This window comes from Salminus brasiliensis, chromosome 1 (genome assembly GCF_030463535.1).
Source record: "Salminus brasiliensis chromosome 1, fSalBra1.hap2, whole genome shotgun sequence".
NCBI lineage: Eukaryota > Metazoa > Chordata > Actinopteri > Characiformes > Bryconidae > Salminus > Salminus brasiliensis.
In genome coordinates this window covers 98,458,696-98,482,008 of record NC_132878.1, presented here as the reverse complement: position 1 = coordinate 98,482,008, position 23,313 = coordinate 98,458,696, and the positions used below count along the sequence as shown (strand labels likewise).

The following is a 23,313-nucleotide window of genomic DNA, read 5'->3' as shown; positions in this document are numbered from 1 at the left end:
GTCTGAGATTATGGATTCGTTTTTACTGGTTTCCAGCAGGTTTAGTCTTTTTAAACTGGTGTCTCCTCACCTCTCCCCAGAAGACCAGGGTGTGTGTGGGTGGGCTGGAGATCTTCTCAGGGAGAGCCAAGCCTGTCTGTACCCCCTGATGGAAGGTCAGGGGTAGATGGAGGTGATGATTGGCTGTGTTACCTGAGCAGATCGTGTTCTCTGGAAGCCGGTGGGTGTTGGTGTGAGTGATGGCAGCGTTGGGCGTGAAGGGCTGATGTTCTCAGGCTCTCCTGAGCGCAGAGGCAGGTTCTCAAAGCTGGGATTAGCAGGAGGGAGCGCAGGAGGCTGCTGTGGAGCTCTGCGGGGCTGCAGCTTGCAGAGGAATCAAGTGATCTTCTCTGATTACGGAACGCTCTCGTCTCCCGTGCCTCTGTGGCTTGGCTCTGTTCGGGGGTTGTGAAATGGTGTTCAGGTTTCAGTGTTGAGTTAGCGCTCGCGTTTCTCCTCTGTCCATCAGCCCCACCCCTAAAAGCTGTGGGAACAGACGGTAACAGTCACAGGTCTGGACACTCCTGCTCCTCCAGGGCTTTCTCACTGTTCCCAGAGCTGTGAGCCCTTTCCTAGAAGAAACCCCAGTGCTCCTATTTCATATGATCACTATTACAGGTCCTTCTTATACAGAGGGCCTAGTGTTTATCATCACTGGACAAAAGTATTGGGACGCCTACAAATTACACCTGCAGTATGACATCCCATTTTGAATGTAAATATGGAGTTGGTTTACTAACTAGCTAATTAAGAGAGCCTAAATATACTGTATATACTCCCTGTTGGTGATACAATCATATCAAAACATTATGACCACCTATCCAATAGTGAGCATTTTCACCTTTGACTCAGAAGACACGAGCGAGACGTTGTGGTATGGACAGTATGAGGGTGATGGGAGGTGTTCATTATAGAGGTTAGCTGCTCCACAGTGGAGCTTCAATTGCTCTGTACCACTGTCCGGAGTCGTCGTAATCCCCTCTGGCATCAATGTTATTAAAGCTTCATACTGGATATTAATGTTATTAGAGCTTCATACTGGATATTAATGTTATTAAAGCTTCATACTGGATATTAATGTTATTAGAGCTTCATACTGGATATTAATGTTATTAGAGCTTCATACTGGATATTAATGTTATTAGAGCTTCATACTGGATATTAATGCTATTAGAGCTTCATACTGGATATTAGTGTTATTAGAACTTCATACCGGATATTAATGTTATTAGAGCTTCATACTGGATATTAATGCTATTAGAGCTTCATACTGGATATTAATGCTATTAGAGCTTCATACTGGATATTAATGCTATTAGAGCTTCATACTGGATATTAATGTTATTAGAGCTTCATTCTGGATATTAATGTTATTAGAGCTTCATACTGGATATTAATGCTATTAGAACTTCATACTGGATATTAATGTTATTAAAGCTTCATTCTGGATATTAATGTTATTAGAGCTTCATACTGGATATTAATGCTATTAGAACTTCATACTGGATATTAATGTTATTAAAGCTTCATACTGGATATTAATGTTATTAAAGCTTCATTCTGAATATTAATGTTATTAGAACTTCATACTGGATATTAATGCTATTAGAGCTTCATACTGTATATTAATGCTATTAGAGCTTCATACTGGATATTAATGCTATTAGAACTTCATACTGGATATTAATGTTATTAAAGCTTCATACCGGATATTAATGTTATTAGAGCTTCATACCGGATATTAATGTTAATAGAACTTCATACTGGATATTAATGTTATTAGAGCTTCATACCGGATATTAATGTTAATAGAACTTCATACTGGATATTAATGATATTAGAGCTTCATACTGGATATTAATGCTATTAGAACTTCATACTGGATATTAATGCTATTAGAACTTCATACTGGATATTAATGATATTAGAGCTTCATACCGGATATTAATGTTAATAGAACTTCATACTGGATATTAATGATATTAGAGCTTCATACTGGATATTAATGATATTAGAGCTTCATACTGGATATTAATGCTATTAGAGCTTCATACTGGATATTAATGTTATTAGAACTTCATACTGGATATTAATGCTATTAGAGCTTCATACTGGATATTAATGCTATTATGGTGCAGCTGTCCTCTTAAGTGTTTAATTATCAACTTTCAGTCGTGTTACCTGGTGCTGTATTCAGTGCTTCTGTAGGACTGTGTGTGTGTGTGTGTGTGTGTGTGTGTGTGTGTGTGTGTGTGTGTGTGTGTGTGTGTGTGGTGAGCTGTCTGTAGACTCAGGAGAGTGATGTTAAGGCTTTGGTGTTGGCAGGAGCAGAGGGAGTGCGAGGGGAAAGCTCCTGAAATCTGGCTTTAATTAGTTTATCAGCAGCAGAATAAACCCACTGAGCTCAGCAGTGTTAAGCACACACACCCTGCACACAGAGCACTGTCTCACACCATGTAGAGCGCCCCCTACGCTTCCTGTAGTGTATTACAGTCTGTCAGAATGAATGTGTGGATCATATGATCATTATAGAGCATTATAGAGCGCCCCCTACGCTTCCTGTAGTGTATTACAGTCTGTCAGAATGAATGTGTGGATCATATGATCATTATAGAGCATTATAGAGCGCCCCCTACGCTTCCTGTAATGTATTACAGTCTGTCAGAATGAGCGTGTGGATCATATGAACATTATAGAGCATTATAGAGCGCCCCCTACGCTTCCTGTAGTGTATTACAGTCTGTCAGAATGAGCGTGTGGATCATATGAACATTATAGAGCATTATAGAGCGCCCCCTACGCTTCCTGTAGTGTATTACAGTCTGTCAGAATGAGCGTGTGGATCATATGAACATTATAGAGCATTATAGAGCGCCCCCTACACTTATTGGTCAGTTTTGATTATTATACCTGTCTCTATGTCCTCTGCCCAGCCTGACCTGTTGACTTTCGCCCCTCAGGTGGACATGAACTTCATGAAGAAGATCCCCCCCGGTGCAGAGGCGTCAAACGTTCTAGTGGGGGAGGTGGACTTTCTGGACAGTCCAATCATCGCCTTTATCAGATTGTCCCCTGCTGTCCTCCTAACCGGCCTCACCGAAGTGCCAGTGCCTACCAGGTAACACACACACACACACGTTAAGCAGCAATCCCACCCTCTGTCCTCCCTGTTCTCCGTGTCCTCCCTGTCCTCCCTGTCCACTCAGGGAAATGTTTATTTGTATGAGGTTAGTGTTGATTCCACTGGTGCGCACCCGGAGACTCTCCCCTCTCTCACACCCTGCAGCAGTCCAGCTCCTGCTGTGTTGTGGTGGAGCTCTTTGGCCCGGCTCTGTGTGAACGGTTGGGGTGTGTTTGTGTTTTCCAGGTTTCTGTTTCTGCTGCTCGGTCCGTTTGGGAAAGGCTCTCAGTATCACGAGATCGGCCGCTCGATCGCCACACTGATGACTGATGAGGTACGGATCTGTAAATCAGACTTCTTACACTAGAACCCATCCTGAGGGGTCTGATCTGACCAGCTCCTGTCTGTGTTCTGCTGCTGTTGGTTTGTGTTAGATCTTCCATGATGTAGCTTATAAAGCCAAAGACCGGAATGACCTGCTCTCGGGCATCGATGAGTTTCTGGACCAGGTGACCGTTCTGCCCCCGGGGGAGTGGGACCCCAGCATACGCATTGAACCCCCAAAGAACGTCCCTTCTCAGGTCAGCTGGGGCACCGTTGGGGGAGGGGGGTTACAGTGCTGGAGGGTGAACGATGAATATGACTGATACTACTGCTGATAATAATAATAATAATAATAATAATAATAATAAAAGTGCTTTATAGGTAGGCTAGAACATTGAAGTCGATATAAACAGCAGTACAGTTTAAGTCATATTTTAGTAGAGCAGTGTTTTGGACAAAACAGAAGGTTTGTTTTATATATATATATATATATATATATATATATATATATATATATATATATATAAATATATAAATATATTCAGAACTGATTCCGCAGTGTTCGAGTCAATATAGACGATTCAGCAGGGCTAGAATCATTACAACCAATTCAGCAGGGCTAGAATCATTATAACTGATTCAGCAGGGCTAGAATCATTATAACCGATTCAGCAGGGCTAGAATCATTATAACCGATTCAGCAGGGCTAGAATCATTATAACCGATTCAGCAGGGCTAGAATCATTATAACTGATTCAGCAGGGCTAGAATCATTATAACCGATTCAGCAGGGCTAGAATCATTATAACCGATTCAGCAGTGTTAGAATCATTATAACCGATTCAGCAAGGCCAGAATCATTATAACCGATTCAGCAAGGCCAGAATCATTATAACCGATTCAGCAGGGCTAGAATCATTATAACTGATTCAGCAAGGCCAGAATCATTATAACCGATTCAGCAGGGTCAGAATCATTATAACCGATTCAGCAGGGTCAGAATCATTATAACCGATTCAGCAGGGTCAGAATCATTATAACTGATTCAGCAGTGTTAGAATCATTATAACCGATTAGCAGTGTCAGATATAGCAACCGATCATTAATGATGTATAAGGTGTTTATAACATATTTAATAACCATAATAAACAGATATTTCAAAAAAAGTTTGTCTCATTTCACAGTGGTGCTCACTCTTCTCTATTGGGTTCAGCAGCATTAAACCAATCTATTACCACATTATTGTGTGTGTGTGTGTGTGTGTGTGTGTGTGTGTGTGTGTGTATTAAACTGTGGTTATATGCTGTGTGTTAATCTCTATAGGAGAAGAGGAAGTTGCCCCCGGTGCCCAATGGCTCCGCTCCCCCATCAGAGTGCATTAAAGAGGAGGAACATAACACAGGCCCCGAGCTACAGAGAACAGGACGGTTAGTACACACACACACACACACACACACACACACACACACACACACACACACACAGAATTGTCAGAAGCATCACTCCCACCACGTCTAATCAAGCTGAAATGTACAGGTTGTTCACCAACCATTTAATAGGTTTTAAAATTTCAAATAAAATGAAAAATTATGAATAATAATAGAAATATTTAAAATATATACAAACAACTAAAATTAAGATATTATGCAACATAAACATGGAGTGAAATATAGAATAAAACAATAGTAAAACCTGAAAAGACCATAAACCACAGTTTATAAAGCCACATAAAGCCCAGACTGAATAAGCAGGTGCTGACGGATCAGATGGGCTGCTGTGCGCCTACATACTGCCCCGTCACACGCTGGGTGTTTCTGATAAAGTGGCACCTCAGATTCGTCTTCTTTCATCCATCTTCTCTATAAAAGTGGGGGGGGGGTCACTGTAGAGAAACTGACCCACTCTGATTGATGATGATGATGATGATGATGATGATGGTAAAATAGTGAATAGAGAATCTCCACTAATGCAGTTGTCTTTAGGGACTACTTTCTGTAGCTGCACTACACCCTGCAGCATGTATCCCTCCACCATTTTAATAATCTGATTTTAAAAGCAGGTTCTAGAGCCGAACTCTTCTCAGAACTCTGGTAGAACCGTGTCTCAGGCATCAGGCAGCGTCTTCATCACCATTAGGTGAAGAACTTTCTGTGAGGAGCTTTTATTAGAGCTTCAGACGTCTGCTTCCCTTCACCTCCACTGTAGAACCACAGCTCTGACTGGGGGAGCTTATCTAGAACCTCCACTGTAGAACCACAGCTCTGACTGGGGGAGCTTATCTAGAACCTCCACTGTAGAACCACAGCTCTGACTGGGGGAGGTTATCTAGAACCTCCACTGTAGAACTCCAGCTCTGACTGGGGGAGGTTATCTAGAACCTCCACTGTAGAACCACAGCTCTGACTGGGGGAGGTTATCTAGAACCTCCACTGTAGAACTCCAGCTCTGACTGTTTATCTAGAACCAAGCGTTTCACACCAAACCCCCCAAACCTCCACTCTGAAGGACTCTGATCATCTTAACTGATTGATACTACTCAATTAAATGTGGAATTGATCCACCCTCTAGACCACGGGGGCTCTGTAAGGCTGGTGGGGTTGTGTAACTCCACTGGGTTCACACATTAACACACACTCACACACAGAAGCCTGGCGCAGCTGGGTTGGTGTGTGTCCGGTTAGCGTTGGTGTTGGTGGGCTGGTGTGGATTTGCTCTAAGTCTGTTTTGATGAAGTGGGCCGGTGTGTGGGTGTGGAGAGGGGGTTCAGAGCTGCGGCCTCATTAAAGCAGCATTAGGCCGAGTCCTGAAGCAGGGTTTAATGGAGCTGAGCTGCCTGTGGGAGGGTCCGAGCACAGCGGGTAAATTTAGCCTCCGCAGCCCTTTGATGTGGACCGTAAGTGGCTGTCCAGAGACAGCTGTGTTAGAGTGGGGCTTTAAGGTGGTCTTGGAGCGCTGCAACACACTGGCCTGTTTACCCTGTCTTAATAATAACAATAATAATAATAATAAAGTAAAAACATTCGTATATTACAGTCTGTCAGAATAAGTGTGTGGATCATATGATCATTATAGAGCGCCCCCTACGCTTCCTGTAGTGTATTACAGTCTGTCAGAATAAGTGTGTGGATCATATGAACATTATAGAGCATTATAGAGCGCCCCCTACGCTTCCTGTAGTGTATTACAGTCTGTCAGAATGAGCGTGTGGATCATATGATCATTATAGAGCGCCCCCTACGCTTCCTGTAGTGTATTACAGTCTGTCAGAATGAGCGTGTGGATCATATGATCATTATAGAGTGCCCCCTACGCTTCCTGTAGTGTATTACAGTCTGTCAGAATGAGCGTGTGGATCATATGAACATTATAGAGCGCCCCCTACGCTTCCTGTAGTGTATTACAGTCTGTCAGAATGAGCGTGTGGATCATATGATCATTATAGAGCGCCCCCTACGCTTCCTGTAGTGTATTACAGTCTGTCAGAATGAGCATGTGGATCATATGAACATTATAGAGCATTATAGAGCGCCCCCTACGCTTCCTGTAGTGTATTACAGTCTGTCAGAGTGAGCGTGTGGATCATATGATAATTACAGTAATATTAATAATAACTGTGATGATGATAATGCTCTGTCTCTCTGTGTTTTCAGGGTGTTTGGTGGTCTGGTGATGGATATTCGGCGAAAAGCTCCGTTCTATTGGAGTGATGTGCGCGATGCTCTGAGTCTGCAGTGTTTGGCCTCCATACTCTTCCTCTACTGTGCCTGCATGTCCCCGGTTATCACGTTCGGGGGGCTGCTGGGGGACATCACCAAAAATAACATTGTGAGAATCTCTGACTCAGTCTGACTGATGTTTAGGGTTGGGTTATATCCAATATATAAATACATAAATATATATAAATATATATGTATAGTTTTATTTGCTAAATAATTCTGTTTAAGAAAAGTACAACTATAATCTCTCTCTCTGTCTCTGTCTCTCTCTCTCTGTCTCTCTCTCTCTCTCTCTCTGTCTCTCTCTCTCTCTGTCTCTGTCTCTCTCTCTCTGTCTCTCTCTCTGTCTCTCTCTCTCTCTCTGTCTCTGTCTCTCTCTCTCTGTCTCTGTCTCTCTCTCTCTGTCTCTCTCTCTGTCTCTCTCTCTCTCTCTGTCTCTCTCTCTCTCTGTTTCTCTCTCTCTCTCTGTCTCTCTCTCTGTCTCTGTCTCTCTCTCTGTCTCTCTCTCTCTCTCTCTGTCTCTCTCTCTCTCTCTCTCTCTCTCTGTCTCTCTCTCTCTCTCTCTCTGTCTCTCTCTCTCTCTGTCTCTCTTTCTGTCTCTCTCTCTCTGTCTCTCTTTCTGTCTCTCTCTCTCTGTCTCTCTCTCTCTGTCTCTCTCTCTGTCTCTCTCTCTGTCTCTCTGTCTCTCTCTCTGTCTCTGTCTCTCTGTCTCTCTTTTTCTCTCTCTCTGGTAGAGTGCTATAGAGTCTCTGTTCGGAGCCTCTCTGACAGGAGTGGCGTATTCTCTCTTCGCTGGTCAGCCGCTCACAATCCTGGGCAGCACAGGTCCGGTTCTGGTCTTTGAGAAGATTCTGTTTAGGTTCTGCGGGTGAGTAGTTTAATAAACGTCACACAGTGACCAGAACAGCAGTCCCGAGCGGATAGTGAATCATTCCTGGGCCGTACAGAACCGATACAAAATCAGAAATGTGTTAAATGTATATAAATATACATTCATACCAAAGTGGTTATGATGCTTGTCTGAGAAAGTGTTTTTGTAGTTTAAATAGAAGTTTGTAATGAATAGTATTTGTGTATTAATAGTATTTGTATTTGTGTATCTGTAATTAATAGTAATTGTGTGTAAATAGAAAGGGGCGTAGTCACTGTGTTTATTAAATGCTGAGTGGTGGGTTGAATCAGACCTGTGATAATTATAGTTTATATTACACCTGTCTCAGACTGGCCCTGAGCTGGGGGGTGGAGTATGACCCCTCCTCTGTAGAACCTTCTAATTAGTTGTAGGGCTGTAGCTCCACCTGGTGGTAGGAGTAGACTGTCTGTGCGTGTCTGTGCGTGTGTGTGCGTGCGTACGTGCGTGCGTGTGTGTCTGCATGCAGTAATACAGTATATATGTGTAGAATCTAATAGCTGTAGCTCCATGTGGTGGTGGTGTGTGTGTGTGTGTGTGTGTGTGTGTGTGTTTGCTATGTTGATTATATCTGTGTGGTCGTTGCAGGATCATTTAGGCTGCACGTGGATCATGCCTGTGACATTATTGATTTATTGATCATTGACACTGATAACAGTCATTACTCTACTAGCAGATCACAGATACATGTTTATAAGGGCTGTCAGTGTTGATTAGCCTTTAGAAATGTTTAGAAATGTTTATATGGTTAATAATGAATAATAAGCTTGTAATAATAAGCTGCCCTACAGCTCAGTTACTGGGACCTCTTCAGCTGATTGAATTAGATCGGGTGTGTCAGATCTTCAGCGCTGAACTGAACTCCATCTCCCAGGATTCAGTGCGGCGGTGTGGTTACATGGTGTAGAGCAGGAAGCCACTGAAGGTGCTTTGGTGGCTGGCGTTGTCCCACAGGTGAGAGTTGGGCAAGAGCTGCATGTACACCTTATCCCCCTGCTCTAACAGCAGGGCGGCGCCGTTGGCCGCGGTGTCGCTGCCCGGGCCGGCCGGGGGGATGTGCACGGTTAGCTGGACCGCGTCGTTCTTATACAGCACTGCACTCATCAGGCCATCGGTGGGCGCTGTGGCAGTGAAGCGGATATAATACACACCCCTCACTGGAGCTTTAAACACACCTGCAGCACACAGTCAGGACAGCACTGTACAGTTAGTGTGTGTGTGTGTGTGTGTGTGTGTGTGTGTGTGTGTGTGTGTGTGTAGAGGGGGTGTGGGGGTGAGCGATACCTGTCTCGGGGTCGTAGGCGTTCCCGATGTTGGTCAGGACGTCTTTATAGATGAGTTTTTTGAAGGTGTTGTTGGTAGAGACGATTCCGTTGCTGCCCAGAGAAACTGTAAACGCCACTTGAGGGGTGTCTGATAAACACACACACACACACACACACACACACACAAACACTGTGATATCCGTCTGTAAAGAGCAGTCCACAAACACCAACCCACTGACCACTAATAGAGGGCTCCATGGAGGAAGGGATGAGGGGATGGATATATAGATAAGTGGATGGACAGATGGATGCAGTGATGGATGGATGGATGAACAGAGTGATGGGTGGGTGGATGAACAGAGTGATGGGTGGGTGGATGGGGGATGGAGGGATTCATGGAGTGATGGATGAATTGATTTGATGGATAGAAGGACAATGTGATGGTTGGATAGATGGATGGAGTTTCTGGATGAACGGTGATGTGATGGATGGACCGACGGAGTGACGAATGGATGGAGGAATGGAGTGATGGATAGAGGGATGGATGGATAGACGGAGGGAGTGAGGGAGGGAGTGAAGGACAGATGGACCAAGTGATGGATAGATGGGTGGAGTGACGGACTGAGGGATGGATGGATGGATGGATGGACAGACGGACGGATGGATGGATGGATGGAGGAGGGATGAACACACACTCACCTCTCTGAGCTTTCAGTTGCTGTTCTGCAGCCTCCAGTCTTACCTTCAGAGTGTTCAGTTCTACAGCCTGCACTGTACACACACACACACACACACACACACACACACACACACAGTATGACTTGGAGCATCCTCTACTTCCCATGCAGTGATGTGTTCTCTGAGCGGCGCTGAGTGCTGAGGTTTAGGTGTGGAGCTCTGCGGTTATGGGGTCAGTTGGAGTTCTGCGCTCTGAGCTCAGCACTCGGCCCTGACCCCGCTCTGGAGCTGTGCCTGGTCCGACGCTCACCGTGTTGCTAAACGCTAACTGCTCCTCAGTCTGATCAAACTCAGGTGATCGGATGTGTAAAATCTCTGCTAGTAATCGATGTGGTTCTGATCCGGTTGGGTTTAGTCCTCCTCTTACCTTGAGTTGTGTTCCTGAGCTGCTGTAGTTCTTGGTGAATCTCCTCTAGGCCAGCAGGGGGTGCTGTTTCCCCCCATACGGCAACACACAGCAGCAACACCACACACACGCACTGCACACCCATCATTCAGCTCAGGCCTCCCCTCACACACACACTGAGAACACACCGCCCTCGGCACTGCGCTTTTATCCTAACACACACACACACACACACACACACACATACACACACACAGATAGGAGGTTAACCTTTATGTCGGAGTTAAGGATTGATTTCTGTCTGCCACACAACAGACCACTGCAGACTTAATATCTGCCCTAAGTATTAGGTTATTAATAACCCAAATCAATCAATATTTGTCCTTATTGTGATTAAGTTTTGTCCACACGTTAGTCTTGGACAGCTGTTTACTGTGTATATTAATGCCTATACCATAATACACATTATCACATGCAGGTGTGTGTGTACAGTATCTATGTATACATAAGTGCATGTTATGTCCCATATACATTATAAATATGTAATTAAATACATGTAATACTAATACGCCCCACACATATTACATATACATGCCTAGCTGTAATATTCTGTATGTACTTGTATTACATGTATCCTATATGTAATCATGTATTATATACATTCAAATAACTATGTAATATGACCTATACATTTGTATACATGTATAGAATGTGTGTGTAATTATGATATGCAGGACACTATAGGCAATAAAATATACAGTAAACAGCTGGACAAAACTCATGATTGATTAGGGTGATTAATGGGATATCGTGGGACGTATTAGTATTACATTTATTTGATTACATGTGTGTAATGTGTATGGGATATATTAATACGTATAATATTATATATATTGTATATTTTACACACAGACCCGTATTACCTATAGGTATGTATAACTGCGTGTATATATATATATACATAGAGAGAGAGAGAGAGAGATAGTGTGTGTGTGTGTGTACAGTGTGTAATAATAGTATGCATAACATTATAGGTATTAATATACACAGTAAACAGCTGTCCAGGACAATAAAGACAAAAACTGATTGATTATAGGTATTAATACTAGGTATTAATACTTTAATTCCATATAGAGCCGTATATATTACCTATAGGCTTTATAGTACAAATGGGATGTATTACATGTATAGAAAACACAAGGGTCCAAAGTCCTCACTGTGTGTGTGTGTGTGTGTGTGTGTGTGTGTGTGTGTGTGTTTCTCCTGCAGAGACTATGGCCTTTCCTACCTCCCCCTGCGCACCAGTATCGGACTGTGGACGGCCTTCCTGTGCGTGGTGCTGGTTGCCACGGACGCCAGTTCGCTGGTGTGTTACATCACACGCTTCACTGAGGAAGCCTTCGCCGCTTTGATCTGCATCATCTTCATCTACGAGGCCCTGGAGAAGCTCTTCCACCTGGGCGAGATGTTCCCCATCAACATGCACAACCAGCTGGACAACCTCACCTTCTACACGTCAGTCCCCCTTCCCCCACAGTGCACTTCCACTAGCGCCTGTCCGCCACATTAGCCTCGTAGCTGCAGTAGCTAATTGGTGGGGTGGTGGTGGTGATGTTTGTTTCAGTAACTGTCGCTTTAAAGCTGAGCTGGGTGACCGGCAGTAAGACGGTGACTGGGCTGCTCTCTGCTCCTCTCTCTCTCTCAGGTGCCAGTGCTCCCCACGTGCCAACAGCACACCTGAGGTCCTCCTCTGGTGGAATCAGACCGGCGTCACTGCAGACGCAATAAACTGGAGTCAGCTCAATGTGACTGTAAGTGTGTGTGTGTGTGTGTGTGTGTGTGTAAGATAATACTGATTAATGGGAATGTGGGAGTGCAGTATTGATGATCAATCACAGTATTGATTATTAATGAATAGTTTAGGTGTAAAGACTAATGGATAATGGATGGCAAAGTTCATTTAGTTTAGTTTGAACCCCCCAACTCTAGAGGGCAGCGTTGTCTTCAGATCCGACTGCTCTGATTATATACTTTACACGTGTGTGTGTGTGTGTGTGTGTGCGCGCAGATGTGTCATAGGCTGAATGGGGTGTTTGAGGGTCCGGCGTGTGCCCAGGATGGTCCCTACATCCCTGACGTTCTCTTCTGGTCAGTCATTCTCTTCTTCACCACCTTCTTCCTCTCCTCCTTCCTCAAGCAGTTCAAGACCAAGCGCTACTTCCCCACCAGGGTCAGTAAGCCCACCTCCAACACACACACTGCCACTCGCTCACTAACTGACTCACCTGATTTACTGACTCACCTGATTTACTGACTCACCTGATTTACTGACTCATCTGACTCACTGAGGTACTCACTGAGACGCTTACTGATTCAGTGACTGACTGACTCAATTACTGACTCGCTCTCACTGATTCAGTGACTGACTCACTGACGGACTAACTTACTGACTCAGTGACTGACTGACTCACTCACTGACTGACTGACTGACTTACTCACTGACTCACTCACTGACTGATTGACTGATTGACTGACTGACTCACCGACTGACTGACTCACCGACTGACTGACTCACTGACTGATTGACTGACTGACTGTGTGACTCTCTGACTCACTGACTGACTGACTCACTGACTGACTGATTGACTGACTGACTGTGTGACTCTCTGACTCAGTGACTGACTGTCTCCCTCCCTGATGAGTCATTTTCATGTTTTTTCAGTTTTGTTTTTGCTCTCCCCTGAGGAGCCGTTATCAGCCAGTCACAGCGCAGGCTGTGTAATAACTGTGGAGCTCTGAGTTTTGGGGGGTGATGGGGGTGATGTGGACCTGGCACCACAAAAGAAAACGCTTAGGGAGGATCTTCAGATAAATGCTGAGAAGCTCTTCTAAATGTTTTTAATTCTTCTCTTAATAAAGTCCTAATTCCTCAGATCTTCTTTTTAAACGGAGGATTTGCGAGGCCGACCTTCTGAACTCTGACAGTGTGAGGCGAGTGTGAGGCCATCGTAAGCTTCAGGTCATACTGAAGAACAAACGTATTTGGGAATATTAATAATTCTCAGAATTCTTCTGGAGTGAAACGTTAAGGATTAAAAGTCAGGCGGTTCTCAGGAAGGTTGTGAAGATTATTATTGAGCTCTAAGAGACTTTCTTTATTAGGACAGTTTTGTGACTCGGGCCTCTAAAGTGTGTAACTCACTCCTCACCGCCCTCTCTCCTCTCGCTCCTCTCTCTCCTCTCTCTCCTCTCTGTCTGCAGGTTCGCTCGACCATCAGTGACTTTGCAGTCTTTCTCACTATCATGATCATGGTGGTGGTGGACTATCTGGTGGGGATTCCCTCCCCCAAACTCAACGTGCCGGACACCTTCGAGGTACAGGGTCTCCTCTTTCCCTCTCTGGGCCTCTGGTGTATGTGTGTGTGTGTGTGTGTGTGTGTGTGTGTGTGTGTGTGTGTGTGTAGCTGTGTGGACTTTATTCAGTGTTTGCTCTGTGTTCAGTGTGACCAGATAAAAGCTGGACGTCAATAGTTCTGATCTCAGCGAACCGAACTGACCTCCTCTGCACTGCTGTCAGTCCCTCTGATTCAGTTGGATTCTGATTCTTTTCAGTTTGATTCATGAATCAGTGCATCATGAAATTACACTCACAGATTTCACCACTGCTGCGCCCTGATCCCTGCTCCCAATCTGGATCACTGTATAGAGCACTGCTGAGCTCGAGAGGGTAGTAAACCCTGGAGACCAGGAGGAACCCCGGTCTGGAGACCAGGAGGAACCCCGGTCTGGAGACCAGGAGGAACCCCGGTCTGGATGCCTGAGAACCTGAGAACCTGAGAACCCTGGTCTGGATGCCAGAGAACCTGAGAACCCCGGTCTGGATAGCAGAGGACCTCAGTGTGTATAGCAGAAGAAACCCTTGTAGACCTGGAGACCCAGTCAGGCTAGCGCAGGCGCTGCTAGAGTGATGGAACTGAACTATTTACAGGATGAATTCAGTAAACACACGCTCATGGTTGAAAACAGCTGGAAATGTGTATGGAGTGTATACTTTGATGTGATAATTGTCTCTGTGTGTGTGTGTGTGTGTGTGTGTGTGTGTGTGTTCCTCAGCCCACCACTAAAGGCCGGGGCTGGTTGATGTCCCCCCTGGGCAGTAACCCCACCTGGACACTGTTCGCTGCAGCGATTCCTGCTTTGCTCTGCACCATCCTCATCTTCATGGACCAGCAGATCACCGCTGTCATCATCAACCGCAAGGAGCACAAGCTCAAGGTCAGAGAGGCAGGCAGAGAGGCAGGCAGAGAGGCAGGCAGGCAGAGTGTGTGTGTGTGTGTGTGTGTGTGTGGGGGGGGGGGGGGGGGGGGGGGGTGAGATGATACTACAGCTGCTTTAATAACTAACACATGCAACACAGCTACCCACAGATATTCACACACACTGCCTCTCAGCACACACACTGCCTCTCAGCACACACACTGCCTCTCAGCACACACACTGACTGGTACTTTCACATTCAGTGAAGTGTGGGGTATAGGGAGTGTGAGTGTGAGTGTGTGTGTGTGTGTGTGATGGCTCCTCTCTCCCTGCAGAAAGGCTGTGGGTATCACCTGGACCTGCTGGTGGTGGCAGTAATGCTGGGCGTTTGCTCGTTGATGGGGTTGCCATGGTTCGTCGCCGCAACCGTTCTCTCCATCTCCCACGTCAACAGTCTGAAGGTGGAGTCCGAATGCTCCGCCCCCGGAGAACAGCCCAAATTCCTTGGCATCCGGGAGCAGCGTGTCACAGGGTTCATGATCTTCATCCTCATGGGTCTCTCCGTCTTCATGACCTCAGTGCTCAAGGTCAGACATGCTGACGTGCCCACCACTGCACTATGTGTCCAAATGTTTGTGGACACCCCTTCTAATGAATGCGTTCAGCTGCTTTAAGCTGCAGCCATTTCTCACACAGATGTGCAAATGCACACACACAGCTTGTCTAGTCCCTGTAGAGATGTACTGCCAATAGAATAGGACCATCTGGACCTATTGGCTCCATGCTGCCTAATAATGCCAGGCGTGGGCTAGAGGGGTATAAAGCCCCCCAGCATTGAGGAGCTGTGGAGCAGTGGAGGAACTGTGTTCTCTGGAATGATGATGGAGGAGCTCCATCCAGTACTTTTTGGGGGGAGTTGGGGGTGAGGAGGTGGGGTGGTGATCATCATCAGCTGGATTTAGTATTTCAAACAGCCCTTAGTTTTTTAAAAGCTCCTCCCACCTTTGAGATGCATCATCAGAAGGGTGTCCTGTGTTTAAGGTGGAAGATCTCACTCCAGAGATACTGTAGCACTGCTGTAAGAGGAGAGCAGCCGTCCATTTGAGCAAGAGGGCACCTTTAAAGTCGCCACACTCTACATTTAAATATGCATATTAAGTATATCATATTTAAATATACGTTTAAATATTACTATTTTTATTGTTATTATATTTATTATTATTATTATTATTATTATTATTATAAACATGGTGTGAACTCAGTGTCCTAAAACTTCATGAAAGCTTTGACTGAAATGTAAAAAATAATGCTAATGTTGCTGAAAATGGTGTTCTGTTGAATTGTGGTATAATGGTAAGGGTGATGTCTTCCTGCTTATGTTTATTTTATTAGTTTACTTTTTACTATTTTACTGATTATTGTCTGTGTAGCACCTTGTACTTAAGGTGCATTAGAAAAGTATAATTTAAGTATGATTTATTAATATTATGCATATTAATAATGAGTTAATGTATGAAGGTCATTAGGGGCCTGTATGTGTCTGTTTTGATAATGTTGATGAACTCGTTAATGAAGTGATCTGGGCTGTTTTGTGCTCCAGTTTATCCCGATGCCGGTTCTGTACGGAGTTTTCCTCTATATGGGCGTCTCCTCTCTTAAAGGCATCCAGGTGAGCAGACACGCCTCACACAGCTTACATTTGCTTTACATTCTGTATGATCAGATTCTGCACTTCTGACCGAATTATCTTTAAAAAAAAATGGAATCATAAATTAATGAATTAACTAACCTGCTCTCTCTGTGCAGTTCTTCGACCGGATAAAGCTGTTCGGGATGCCCGCTAAACACCAGCCGGATCTGATCTACCTGCGCTACGTGCCACTGTGGAAAGTTCACGTCTTCACCATCGTCCAGCTCACCTGCCTCGTGCTGCTGTGGGTCATTAAGGTTTCTGCCGCTGCGGTCGTCTTCCCCATGATGGTGAACGGACTCCTCCACACAGCCCACACCACACCACACCACCCCGTCACATCCTACACATCACACACGGTCGGCCTCAGGTGTAGCCTGTTTCACACCACATGCAGGAAACAACCCTGGCCAGTGTGCCCCCTAGTGGTTGGACAGTGTTGATGAATACAGTGTCCTGAGCCAAACTGAAGAACTAGCGCTGCCCGTACACTGCTGGAGCTCCTTATAGAAGGCAGGTCAGTGTGTTCCACTCTGAGGCTAATTAACAGGGTGGTTTTCACCCCACCTGAGGTCACACACTGACCGGTCACACCAAACTCCAGCTCTGAGGCTCAGAACATCACGTCTACGATTCGTTTGTGACTGAAATTGATTGATGGTTCAGTTCTTCTCGATTTGTATCGGCTGCCTGTGGCTCGTGGCACTGCAAGAGTAACCCATGCAGCAAGGGCAGAGGTTTCCATAGCAACATCCACTATCTGTTTGAACGCAAACCCTTGTATCTGCATTCCTGCAGTTCTTCACTTTTCTCCATAATGTGAATCTGACTGTTCTTTACACTGGATCAGAACCTCACAATGAATGGACCAATAGAAATGCTCCAACCCAACTTCCTCCGTCTGTAAAGCCGCTGGTCTGGAGATACGAGGTGGTTGTTGTTGTTGTTGGACAGCTAGGGGATGCCCGTGTTTAACAATAGCGCAGTGTGAGGAGCTGCAGGGATTCTGTATAAACGTTCTCTCTGGGTTCTCTGTGCTCCGGTTCTAGGTCCTGGCTCTGGTGTTTGTGCGGAAGCTCCTAGACTTCTGCTTCACGACGCGAGAGCTGAGCTGGCTGGACGACCTGATGCCCGAAAGCAAAAAGAAGAAGGAGGACGACAAGAAGAAGAAGGAGAAAGAGGTCCGTGCCCCCCAACCCTTAACCTGCATCAGCCCAGCCCTCACACACACACACACACACACACACACACACACTCTGTTGGCTCAGTGTGGACTCCTGAGCTTATTGATTTAGCCCACAGTTCAGCAGCAGTGTGTACACACTCTCACACTCTCTCACACACACTCTCACACACTCTCACACTCTCCCGCTCCTCTCTGCAGTCCTGTGCAGCGAACCCTGTACAGATATTAAATGTGGGCTGAATGATTACTGAAGGCTGTCCAGATTAAAGCCTGGCAGTGGGGCGGGTCAGCTCTCAGTACTCTTGGGTGGGGGACGCTGGTGGTGCTGCAACGGGGTTTTGAGTTGTTTAAATGGGCGTAGTGTTTTCCAGTGATTCAGAGAGCAGATAATACACCCCCAACTCCCACTGATTTATTTCTAGAGGTTATTACAACAAATGATGTCAGCTTTACATTTACATTTACGGCATTTAGCAGACGCTCTTATGCAGAGCGACTTACAAAGTGCTTTGCTATTTACCCAAGAAAACCTTAGCTAGTTAGAATAGACTAATAATTCAAAAGATACCTCTAAGCTTTAGACATTACTAAACACAAGACAATAAGGTGATCATAGTACTCTATTCGCCCAAGTACTCTCGGAAGAGGTGGGTCTTCAGTCTGCGTTTGAAGACAGCGAGCGACTCGGCCGTTCGGACACCCTGGAGAAGCTCGTTCCACCACTTTTGGTCAGGACAGAAAAAAGCCTGGACGCTTGTCTTCTGCAGATTTTGAGGGATGGTGGGTCGAGCCGAGCCGTACTTGTAGCTCGAAGGGCTCTTGGTGCGGATCGGCTTTTGACCATTGCCATCAAGTACGGAGGGGCTGGTCCGTTCTTGGCTTTGTAGGCCAGCGTCAGGGTTCTGAATCTGATGCGGGCAGCAGCTACAGGAAGCCAGTGGAGAGAACGCAGCAGTGGAGAGACATGGCTTTACAGAGCTTTACAGAGATCCGAGTCTGGGTCGGGGCAGATCCTTTTTTTGAGCAGCTAGTGCTTCAGTGGCAAGGAAAAACCTCCCATCAGATCCAGAGGAAACACCCCGGATCATAACATTAATAATCAGAACAGGAATAAAAACTCGATTAAGAGAAAAATGGTAAATGTGGCGTCGAGCCGAACAAGATGATAAAGTCCTAGGTGATCAGAGTCCTGCAGTGAGGTGAGGATGAGTCAGTGCGAGGTCCCAGAGCAGGACAGTGGGCAGCAGGGTAAAGGACTTCCCAGCTTTTACCCGCTCTTAACATTACTAGAGCCTTCTACTGGATCAGGCAGGGAACAGCCTCTGAAAATGAAGCTGCTTGAATGAGAGTTGTCCCAGAAGAGCTAATATATATATATATATATATATATATATTACATTTTCTGCAAAATATGATTAAATAATCCTTTATTAGTCCCACAGTGGGGAAATTCTCAGCAGCAAATGGATAGCAAGACACTCAGATGCAAAAACTTAGATAAATTACCAATATATACACACTTAACATAAAGAATAGAAGTCAAAAACTCAATATTATTTAAACAATATTATTTAGAGACTATTTACAGATAATAAGATAAGATAAGATAGTCCTTTATTAGTCCCGCAGTGGGGAAATTCCCTAATTACACCTTAATTGCATGTGTGTGTGTGTGGGGGGGGGGGGAGGTGGAATACTATTGCACATTGTATTCTTACATTGAGGGACCTCTATTCCCGGAACATGTGTGGAGTTTAAGTGTGTGTGTATGTGGGTAAATAATTAATATTTGTCCCGTTTAACATTCTGTGGTTAGAAATCTGCAGGTAAGCGGCCCCTTGCTGTACCACCACTGCCCTTTGTGGCTCGGGGGGCTAGGAGGGGATATATTGTATAAATGCAGTAATGGTCTACAAATGTTACATGTGGGGACGTGTATGATGACACAGTTTCTGCTCACTAACACACACACACACACACACACACACACACACACACACACACACATTCAGTATCCTCTTTTTCTTACGCTCTCCCTCTCTGTAATCGGATCATATTGGTGTATTTTCTGTTTGTTTATTTGTCGGTTTGTCTGTTTTTGCTTGCTCCAGGAAGCCGAGCGGATGCTGGACGCTGAGCATGGTCTGGAGTATGATGGAGAAAATCTCCTCAGCATCAAAGCCCTCAAAGTCAGGTTAGTTTCCATAGAAACTTCAGCTTCAGCTTCAGCTTCCATCCACAGGTCTTTTCAGTTAGAGAGCTGATCCAGTGTGTCTGATCCTGACCTCTATCTGCCTTATCTGTGGAGTACGCTCGATCACCACAGACCCTCATCTCAACACCTCTCCCTGAACTCAGACACACACTGACTGTAGGAGTCAATGAGCAGATGAGTTAAAGGGGCAGTCCGGTGTGTATCACCCTGGTCTCTATCTGCTGTATCTGTAGAGTACGCTGGACTCCCACTGATTCCCACTGATTCAGCAGATGGAGGTTAGGGTAATACACGCTGGATCACCTCTGTAATCTTGTGTTTCTAAAGCTTATCGGAGCTGTTTCTCTCGGGACAGATCGGACGGCGTAACCTCTGACACCTCATGTGAGGAGGAGCCCAGAGGAGCGGTTTGTCTCCAGTTTAATCCCACAGCTGTTCAAACTGGTTTCAGTGGTGCATCATGTACCCCCCCTCATCCCCCCCAGTGACCCTGTTAATCACCTGTGAGGTTTGATTAACGATGGCGAGGTGTGACTGCATGGTGCTCTCATTTGGCTCTGAAGCATCTCAGCAGCAGGAAGGACCTCAGACACTACAGCTGTTAGCACTATACTGCTGAATTATTCGATTAGATCAGATTCAGTTACATCAGATTGCACAAAGTTAGATTAGCACTTTATATTAGATCACATTGTTGCATTAAACCAGATTACATGACATCAGATAAGATTACATTAGATCAGATTACATTATATTGGATTACATAAGGTTAGATGACATCAAATTTATCTTGTATTAGACCAGAATAGATCAGGTTCTGTTAGATTCCACAAGATCAGATTTAATTCCATTATATTAAATCAGACTAAATAAATTCAGGTTAAATTGCACTGGATTACATTAGATCAGATTACATTATATTGGATTACATAAGGTTAGATGACATCAAATTTATCTTGTATTAGACCAGAATAGATCAGGTTCTGTTAGATTCCACAAGATCAGATTTAATTCCATTATATTAAATCAGACTAAATAAATTCAGGTTAAATTGCACTGGATTACATTAGGTCAGATTACAGTAGATCAAATTAGATTAGATCACACTTAAACTGTTATCACGTTATATTAGATTACATTAGATTATCTTACAATGTTACATTAGACTGTATTAGATTGGATCAGATAAAAGTAAGTAAATGAGATCAGATTAAATTAGATCAGATTTCAACTCTGTTAGACCCTGAAATTAGACCCTGAGATTAGGTCCGGCTAGATTAGACCCACTTAGATTAGACCTGGTTAGATCATATTTGATTAGATTAAAGTAGGTTGCATCATACACCACCACGCCTCAGATGTCCACAATCTGATGTTCTGATGCAGATGGACGTGCCTGAGGTCAGTCTGCTGCTTTACTCACAACAGCGCCCATCAGACCGTGTGCTGGAGAACCAGCGATGGGGAGAACCTTGAGTGTGTGGAAAACGTATCTGTTAAAGTGATAGTCCCCCCCCCCCCCCCATGTAGTCCAACACAGAGGGTCCGTTTCTGAAGTTTGCGCCTGTGCTAATTGGTGGGGTGTACGCTTCCATTGGCCTGTTAGCTCCAGTGGAACAGTGGAGGAGGACTGACCGAGTCCTGTCTGATTGGCTGCATTTTGGGGGGAAAAGTATCCAAACTATCGCTTTAATGGGTGAAAACGTGCCTGCGTGTGTGTGTGTGCTGACCTGTTGTGCTGTGTTGTGACCCTCTGCAGCGCTGACCCGTCTGTGGTCAACATTACTGATGAAATGGCCAAAACCTCAGTTTGGAAAGCAGTGGCCAAGAAATCTGACTGCTCCAAAGCTCTGAAAGCCAGGGCCAGGTACCGCTCCTCTAACCTTCATCCTCATCCTCCTCCTCCTCGCCTTCATCCTGCCTGCTCTCCTCATCCTCCTCGCCTTCATCCTGCCTGCTCTCCTCATCCTCCTCGCCTTCATCCTGCCTGCTCTCCTCATCCTCCTGACCTGTCTGTCTCTCTGTCTGTGTGTGTCTCTGTCTGTGTCTCTCTCTGTCTGTGTGTGTCTCTCTGTCTGTGTGTCTCTCTGTCTGTGTGTCTCTCTGTCTGTGTGTCTCTCTGTCTGTCTCTCTCTGTCTGTGTGTCTCTCTGTCTGTGTGTCTTTCTGTCTGTGTGTGTCTCTCTGTCTGTCTGTGTGTGTCTCTCTGTCTGTGTGTGTCTCTCTGTCTGTCTGTGTCTCTCTCTGTCTGTGTGTGTCTTTCTGTCTGTGTGTGTCTTTCTGTCTGTGTGTGTCTCTCTGTCTGTGTGTGTCTCTCTGTCTGTGTGTGTCTCTCTGTCTGTGTCTCTCTCTGTCTGTGTGTGTCTCTCTGTCTGTGTGTGTCTCTCTGTCTGTGTGTGTCTCTCTCTGTCTGTGTGTGTCTCTCTGTCTGTGTGTGTCTCTCTGTGTCTCTCTCTGTCTGTGTGTGTCTCTCTGTGTCTGTGTGTGTCTTTCTGTCTGTGTGTCTCTCTGTCTGTGTGTCTTTCTGTCTGTGTGTCTCTCTGTCTGTGTGTGTCTCTCTGTCTGTGTGTGTCTCTCTGTCTGTGTGTGTCTCTCTGTCTGTGTGTGTCTCTCTGTCTGTGTGTGTCTCTCTGTGTCTCTCTCTGTCTGTGTGTGTCTCTCTGTGTCTGTGTGTGTCTTTCTGTCTGTGTGTCTCTCTGTCTGTGTGTCTTTCTGTCTGTGTGTGTCTCTCTGTCTGTGTGTGTCTCTCTGTCTGTGTGTCTCTCTCTGTCTGTGTGTGTCTCTCTGTCTGTGTGTGTCTCTCTGTCTGTGTGTCTCTCTGTCTGTGTGTGTCTCTCTGTCTGTGTGTGTCTCTCTGTCTGTGTGTGTCTCTCTCTGTCTGTGTGTGTCTCTCTCTGTCTGTGTGTGTCTCTCTGTCTGTGTGTGTCTCTCTGTGTCTCTCTCTGTCTGTGTGTGTCTCTCTCTGTCTGTGTGTGTCTCTCTCTGTCTGTGTGTGTCTCTCTCTGTCTGTGTGTGTCTCTGTCTGTGTGTGTCTCTCTGTCTGTGTGTGTCTCTCTCTGTCTGTGTGTGTCTCTCTCTGTCTGTGTGTGTCTCTCTCTGTCTGTCTGTGTCTCTCTGTCTGTCTGTGTGTCTCTCTGTCTGTCTGTGTGTCTCTCTGTCTGTGTGTGTCTTTCTGTCTGTGTGTGTCTCTCTGTCTGTCTGTGTGTGTCTCTCTGTCTGTCTGTGTGTGTCTCTCTGTCTGTCTGTGTGTGTCTCTCTGTCTGTCTGTGTGTGTCTCTCTGTCTGTGTCTGTCTGTCTGTGTGTCTCTCTGTCTGTGTGTGTCTCTCTGTCTGTGTGTGTCTCTCTGTCTGTGTGTCTCTCTGTCTGTGTGTGTCTCTCTGTCTGTGTGTGTCTCTCTGTCTGTGTGTGTCTCTGTCTGTCTGTGTGTGTCTCTCTCTGTCTGTGTCTCTGTCTGTCTGTGTGTGTCTCTCTGTCTGTCTGTGTGTGTCTCTCTCTCTGTCTGTGTG

General features: G+C 45.4%; 2 protein-coding genes across 3 annotated transcripts in view; one reads left to right on the top strand and one right to left on the bottom strand.

Annotated features, from left to right (window-relative positions):
• The window catches only part of slc4a7 (solute carrier family 4 member 7), a 60,276-nt gene that overhangs the window by 33,980 nt on the left and 2,983 nt on the right, over positions 1–23,313 (top strand). For both annotated transcript variants that reach the window (XM_072692561.1, XM_072692560.1), the window contains 17 exons: positions 3,000–3,157; positions 3,407–3,494; positions 3,595–3,741; positions 4,808–4,911; positions 7,135–7,309; positions 7,935–8,068; positions 11,729–11,974; positions 12,165–12,270; positions 12,528–12,689; positions 13,721–13,834; positions 14,573–14,734; positions 15,052–15,303; positions 16,317–16,385; positions 16,523–16,696; positions 17,456–17,587; positions 19,704–19,786; positions 21,567–21,674. In XM_072692561.1, coding sequence (XP_072548662.1) covers positions 3,000–3,157; positions 3,407–3,494; positions 3,595–3,741; positions 4,808–4,911; positions 7,135–7,309; positions 7,935–8,068; positions 11,729–11,974; positions 12,165–12,270; positions 12,528–12,689; positions 13,721–13,834; positions 14,573–14,734; positions 15,052–15,303; positions 16,317–16,385; positions 16,523–16,696; positions 17,456–17,587; positions 19,704–19,786; positions 21,567–21,674 — 2,414 coding nt within the window. The remainder of the gene's footprint in view (positions 1–2,999; positions 3,158–3,406; positions 3,495–3,594; positions 3,742–4,807; positions 4,912–7,134; positions 7,310–7,934; positions 8,069–11,728; positions 11,975–12,164; positions 12,271–12,527; positions 12,690–13,720; positions 13,835–14,572; positions 14,735–15,051; positions 15,304–16,316; positions 16,386–16,522; positions 16,697–17,455; positions 17,588–19,703; positions 19,787–21,566; positions 21,675–23,313) is intronic.
• On the bottom strand, positions 8,959–10,618 carry LOC140569943 (complement C1q-like protein 2). The gene is made up of 4 exons (XM_072692581.1): positions 10,481–10,618; positions 10,075–10,146; positions 9,395–9,523; positions 8,959–9,285 (listed from the first exon to the last, which is right to left on the bottom strand). The coding sequence occupies exons 1-4, from the start codon at positions 10,605–10,607 to the stop codon at positions 9,005–9,007; spliced, it is 609 nt and encodes a 202-aa protein (XP_072548682.1). The 5' UTR covers positions 10,608–10,618; the 3' UTR covers positions 8,959–9,004.

Bases quoted from the DNA above. Each gene is read 5' to 3' on its own strand.
- LOC140569943 (XM_072692581.1), bottom strand. From the start codon at position 10,607: ATGATGGGTGTGCAGTGCGTGTGTGTGGTGTTGCTGCTGTGTGTTGCC. The intron at 10,147-10,480 runs GTAAGAGGAGGA...GTGTGTGTACAG, and splicing joins GCTCAGGAACACAACTCAAG to TGCAGGCTGTAGAACTGAAC. The intron at 9,524-10,074 runs GTGAGTGTGTGT...TGTGTTTATCAG, and splicing joins GCAACTGAAAGCTCAGAGAG to ACACCCCTCAAGTGGCGTTT.